The following is a 6,335-nucleotide window of genomic DNA, read 5'->3' as shown; positions in this document are numbered from 1 at the left end:
ACATATATATATATATATTCATGCATACATATATATACATATACATATATATATATATATTCATGCATACATATATATACATATATATATATATATATATATTCATGCATACATATATATCATCATCATCATCATCATCGTTTAACGTCCGCTTTCCATGCTAGCATGGGTTGGACGATTTGACTGAAGACTGGTGAAACCGGATGGCAACACCAGGCTCCAATCTAATTTGGCAGAGTTTCTACAGCTGGATGCCCTTCCTAACATATACATATTGATCTTTATTTGATAACCAGTTCTAAGCAGGGCCTCATATCAGTCAGTGGGGCCGGTATGCATTGATGCCATTGAGAGGTAGGCATCATTCTCTCCTGATGACCCCATACATTTGTTGGCTTCCAGTATGCCGAGTTCTCAACTGGTAGCACTTGCATGTGCAAGTTATTTGAAAAACATCATATACATACATACATATACAAACACATACACACACAGAGCAACCCTACCATTATCAAGTAAGGCACTAGTGGTTTATATAAGATTGACAAACATTTAAATATAGAAAAGAAGTTATTATGTTGCTTGTTTCTATTGCAGGATGTTTATGGAAATGAAAAGGATGTTGATGTTAAATCAATATCTATTATATCTAGCATTGGATGTGGAATTTCGATTGTCTGTCTCATACTCACAATTATAGTTCATGTTTCTTCCAAGTAAGCATTTTAATTCAGAATTATTATTTTTAAACAGTTGCTTTGTTCTATGATGTTTACTTCACCATGAAACAACTAAAATTTTACAAATAACTTTGGCCTAAAAGCACACACCCAAATTTATATATGTATATGCCCACACTTACCACACATACATGTGCATACATACATGTTTACACGCTTAAATATATTCATATATATATATATATACACACACATGCATGTAATGTATACAATTTCAGTTATGTAAAATCAGTAAATCACAAGTGGAAGCAATGATAAAAGTGAGGAAATGATATGGAAGTAATTGACTTCCTGTCCGAGGTTGAACTTCTCTTGAAGGAAACAAAAAAAAAAATTATAATAAGCTATCTCATTAACCCTTAATGCCCTGATACTGCTGTAAGGGTGCTATCATCACATGGCATGTCTTGATATTTTTGGACATTTTTAGACCTGGCAAGGCCCAATCTCTCTTCCCATATCTGCTATCATCACATATGACATGTCTTTATAATTTTGGACATTTTTAGACCTGGCAGGGCCCAATCTCTCTCCCTACATCTGCTATCATCACATATGGCACATCTTGATATTTTTAGACATTTTTAGACCTGGAAGGGCCCATCTCTCTCCCTACATCTGCTATCATCACATATGACATGTCTTGATATGCCATGTTGGAGCACCACCTTTAGTCAAACAAATCGACCCCAGGACTTGTTCTTTGTGAGCCTAGTATTTATTCTATTTGGGTCTTTTGCCGAACCGCAAAGTTACGGGGATGTAAATCCACCAACATCAGTTGTCAAGCAATGGTGGGGGAGACAGACACACATACATATACATACACACATATATCATATATATATATATATATATATATACATATATACAATGAGCTTTCAATTTCCATCTACCAAATCCACTCACAAGGCTTTGGTTGGACTGAGGCTATAGAGTACACTTGCCCAAGGTGCTATGCAGTGGAACTGAACCTGGAACCATGTGGTTGGTAAACAAACTACTTACTACATACAAATACATTTCATGTATAACTTAAAGATATTTATATTTCCTAACAAACACCATTCTTATCCAAAATTGTAGTTATTACTGTATTTCATATGTTAAGTTTCATGTTTCAGTAAAACAAACATTGCTTTTCCATTTTTTTCAGAACTTTACGAAAAGGACTTTTTTCAAAAATTTTAATAAATCTTTGCATTGCTTTGGCTGTAGCAAATTTCATATTTCTTGTTGGGATGCGTCCATATGCTACGAAGAATATGATTGCTTGTAAAGTGAGTGCACACATACAAATATATTATTCTTTACGAACCTTGCTTGTGTGGACATGTGAGACCATAACAGGCTGATACCAGTGTCAGATTAATGGCACCAGTGCCGGTGGCACATAAAAAGCATCCACTACACTCTCAGAGTCGTTGTCATTAGGAAGGGCATCCAGCTATAGAAACCTTCCCAAATCAGATCAGAACCTGGTGCAGCTCTCCGACTTACCAGTTTTCAGTCAAACAGTCCAATCCATTCCAGCATGGATAGTAGATGTTAAATGATGATGATGATGATGACGATGACACACACACATACACACAAATACAACATGTACACATGCACATGCATGCATGGACATGTGTGTTACTCTCTTAGCTGATCAAGTGTTGTTCCACTTGTTGAAACCCTGTCAGATAATTATAGAAGGGAGTTCCACTCAGAGCCAACCAGGCACCCCACACATCTTGGTCACCCCCAACTGCCAAGGGCACACCAGGTGAATATATTGTCATCTGAATTACATAAAAATAAAAATAACACTGACATCTCATTTTAACAGATATATTTACCAAAATTACTTGAAGATATCTTGAAATATCTTGAAAATACTTCTGTGGCATGGTGCAGAGTCCTGTTGCCAGACGTAGGGTGTTCCAGCAGCCACCCTCTTGACCCAGGGCAGCATTACCTCCTCCAGGCACTTGATGTAGGCCTTCGTGTTGAGTCTTAGACCATATGAGAAGATGATTGGAGGCATAACGTCACCATCACTACTGATCACTCCAAATACCATGATGTTGACTGGATGTTTGGTTTTTATCACTCTCGATACATGTCCTCAGATTCACACCAAAACACTCTGAAATGTTCATATTGGAGATTCTGGTGTGAATGCCAAGCAGTACAGCATGTCGTTTCTAAATTTCTGGCATAGTCTATTGCGTCATGGTGTTGATTTTCTCATGGACAGTGCCCGCCCAACTGACCCTACTATACTGTATAGTTGACAAAATCAAAAACAAACAATGCACATTCACATCCTGCACACAATTAGACACAGAAAGTTTATGAGGAACCCAATGACCCAATTTGCTGTTATGTACATATCATTATTGTGATAATTATTATTGTTGTTGTTGTTGTTGTTGTTGTTGTTATTATTATTATTATTATAGGCAGTAGCAGCTCTACTACACTACTTCCTTACGGTTTCCATCATGTGGATGGCTGTTGAAGCGTCTCATATCTATTTAGCTGTGGTTGTTGTATTCAATAAATACATGAGCCACTACATGCTGAAGAGTACAGTAATTGCTTGGGGTATGTATAAACACCGTCTATTTGTGATCATTTTGTGTCACTTTAAGTAGCTTCTTTTATCTCTATTTAAACACTCGAACGGTTCAATCGAAACACATCTGTTGCTCCACGTATTGAAGGAGAATCAATATCTGTAGAAATATTTTAGAAAATAAAATAATCAGAGTGATCAAGAGACACCAGCCATATAAAAACAACAGCTGAATTAGTGTTGAGGTATTTTTTCTGGGAGCATTGAACAATTAATCTGCAAAAACAGGTAGAATTTCCTCCCATCGATAACAGGACACCGTGATCAGATTAAAGAATTGGTTAATCGTAGCCCCACAACCCTGCATAATTTTACAGTTATTTCTTCATCGATATTAACTGCTTTTTTTCTACATAAAACACAGTCATTCTGTCTCTTTAAGAGTTATTATTTTTACTTTAGAAGCTAACAGATTTTTAGAGATCAACATTAGTGATCTTCCTCAACATACATACCACTATCTAAACAAGCAGTACTTATCTCCGTAAACTAGCAGCATTTCTTCTGCCAATTATAGTAGATTCTCCTTTATATTATTTCGTCAAGCATAAAGAAAGGATTATTATTAAAACAATGAGAGATTATTCTGTAGAGCATTCATTGACAAAACTAACAATATTCATGTACGCAATAACTGTAGCACATCAATTTAGTAGACCAAGGGAGATCAATCAACACTTTTTAGCGGTCTGGCAACTAGGGGAGGCAACTCAAGATAAGTGTACACGCGTGCGTATGGTTATATGTCATATGAAGCTCAGTCTTCTGGTTGCTTGCTGTTTTTATTTTCTAAACCAGTTTTATATAGTTTTATACACTAGCATAAGCCATTCGTTAAAAATGCCGACAGTTTTATTATGATAGTAAATGGCACATCAAATGAATGGCGCATCAACTTCTTGTTACAGCACCTCAATCACCGTGTACCTTGAATACAAACTGGTATTTTATCATCCTTGAGTCTGGACATTCTTCTAACTTCATTATAGACTCTTTTCTATGCTCTCTACTTATCGCACACGCACACATCCATGTTTGCATACACACACACTTTGTTTACATGAAGGCTTGTCTATTATTATGTTTACATGTCGCACTCACACACACAGACATACATGTTTACTTATCAATAAAATCTTCTCTTAAACCTTCTACCGGTTCTGGCACTTGTACTCATTTAACCTTTTTCCTTCCATGAACTATGTATGGACTTGTGAAGCACCCAGCAAATGCAAATCACATTTTCCTACACTTCTAAGAGCGTCAATTACTAATTATTATTATTATAATTATTATTATTATTATTATTATTATTATTATTATTATTATTATTAGGTCTTCCAGCAATAATAGTCATCCTTACTCTGATTATCAACAACACAAATAACTACATCAGAATTGCAGAGGTGTAAGTATATTTGAAATTTCTTCTTTCAATAATATTGTTGCAACATATACAAAAATACAACACAAGCTCACAAACAATTAGCTACAACCCATCTTCACATACTTTCATTGAGGGTGGGCTGGAAAGTCCATAGGCTGACTATGAAGGAGTGATGCTAGAGCTGAAGAATCTTGCATACATTAATTTCAACTCTTGTTATTGATAATTGCATTGTTTCTTTCTTGTTTAACTGACATCTGACTTCAAAAGTAATTTGCAGTGATTTCTCTTGAAATTGGAGAAAATTTGGCATCATAGTCTTATCAAGTATCTGCAGAAAAATGGCTTAGCCCCCAAAGAGATTTGTTCATATATGCTTGCTACTTAAGGGGATGACAGTCCAGCTTTATCAGCAGTACAGAAGTAGGTGGTTGGATTTAGGAGGGGAAGGGAGAGTCTTGAAGAAGAACCAAAATTTGGATGTCTTTCAACTGTCATCACCGAGGAAAACATTGATTGTGTTCACCATATGGTAATGGTGACAGGTGATTTATTGTAAATCAAATAGCCAATGCTCTTAGCATTATCCTGTGAGAGAGTTGAGAATACTCTGCACAATGAACTTGGCTTGATGAAAGCTTCTGCTTAGAGGGTGCCACATCAGCTGATTGCATCACAAGAAAATCTGACCTTGTTTGAGACAGATGCAGCTGGTTTCCTAACCCAAGATGAGTGTTGGCTTCATTACTTTGAGCCAGAGAAAAAGAGACAATCCATCCAGTGGAAATACTCCTCCTCATATGCTCCAAAGAAGGTCAAGGCCATTTCATCTGCAGGGAAGCATGGAAGTTTTGAAAGATGTAGTGTCTCGACAGCTAACAACTTGAAGCAGGTAGTTTATTCCATGCTTAAGCAATTCTGAGCTTGAGAAAATGTTTACAAAAGTCATGGATGCTGTGTTGCTTGGATACTTACTTGTTTATTCCCATTTCCAGTATCAGGATTTAATCATAAATTCTTTGGGATTGAATACACTTCATCATTGTAATCACTCAACTCTCCTGAAAAAAACATGTTCTAGATTTTGTTTTTAATTGTTTTCCCATTTCTTTCTAGTTGTTGGTTATCCCAGACATCTTTCTATGCTGCTTTCCTGTTTCCAGTGGTGGCTGTTCTCCTCTTCAATCTTACCATATTTTCTCTCATTCTTGGGCGCCTTATTTCAATGAAAAATGACAAGAAATTTGAACACAAAGCAAGGAAATTACGGCTTTTTGGAATCGTTGGCGTGTTTTTCCTACTTGGCCTCTCTTGGATATTAGCATTCTTCACATTTGGTGAGGCAGCTTTGGTGTTTAAATACCTCTTTGCTATCTTCAATACGCTTCAAGGATTGTTTATCTTCATATTCTACTGTCTATACAAGAAAGATGCTAGAGATGTCATCTGCATGTATTTATGCATACAAAAGAAAGAAGATTCGAAGAGTAACACCAAATATAAAACAAGTAGGTGAATATTTTTTATAGCACCACATAGTTACCACAGACCCACCACCACCACCACCACCACCACCACCACC

At 36.3% G+C, this 6,335-nt stretch overlaps 1 protein-coding gene across 1 annotated transcript in view; it reads left to right on the top strand.

The window, feature by feature from the left end:
* The window catches only part of LOC106882741 (adhesion G-protein coupled receptor G6), a 25,031-nt gene that overhangs the window by 15,268 nt on the left and 3,428 nt on the right, over positions 1–6,335 (top strand). Inside the window, exons 11-15 of the mRNA XM_014933515.2 lie at positions 598–716; positions 1,897–2,020; positions 3,191–3,335; positions 4,702–4,774; positions 5,870–6,261. Coding sequence (XP_014789001.2) covers positions 598–716; positions 1,897–2,020; positions 3,191–3,335; positions 4,702–4,774; positions 5,870–6,261 — 853 coding nt within the window. The remainder of the gene's footprint in view (positions 1–597; positions 717–1,896; positions 2,021–3,190; positions 3,336–4,701; positions 4,775–5,869; positions 6,262–6,335) is intronic.

The sequence above is a fragment of the Octopus bimaculoides genome, chromosome 10, assembly GCF_001194135.2.
Source record: "Octopus bimaculoides isolate UCB-OBI-ISO-001 chromosome 10, ASM119413v2, whole genome shotgun sequence".
In the NCBI taxonomy this organism is placed as follows: Eukaryota; Metazoa; Mollusca; class Cephalopoda; order Octopoda; family Octopodidae; genus Octopus; species Octopus bimaculoides.
This window is presented reverse-complemented; position numbering and strand designations above follow the sequence as displayed.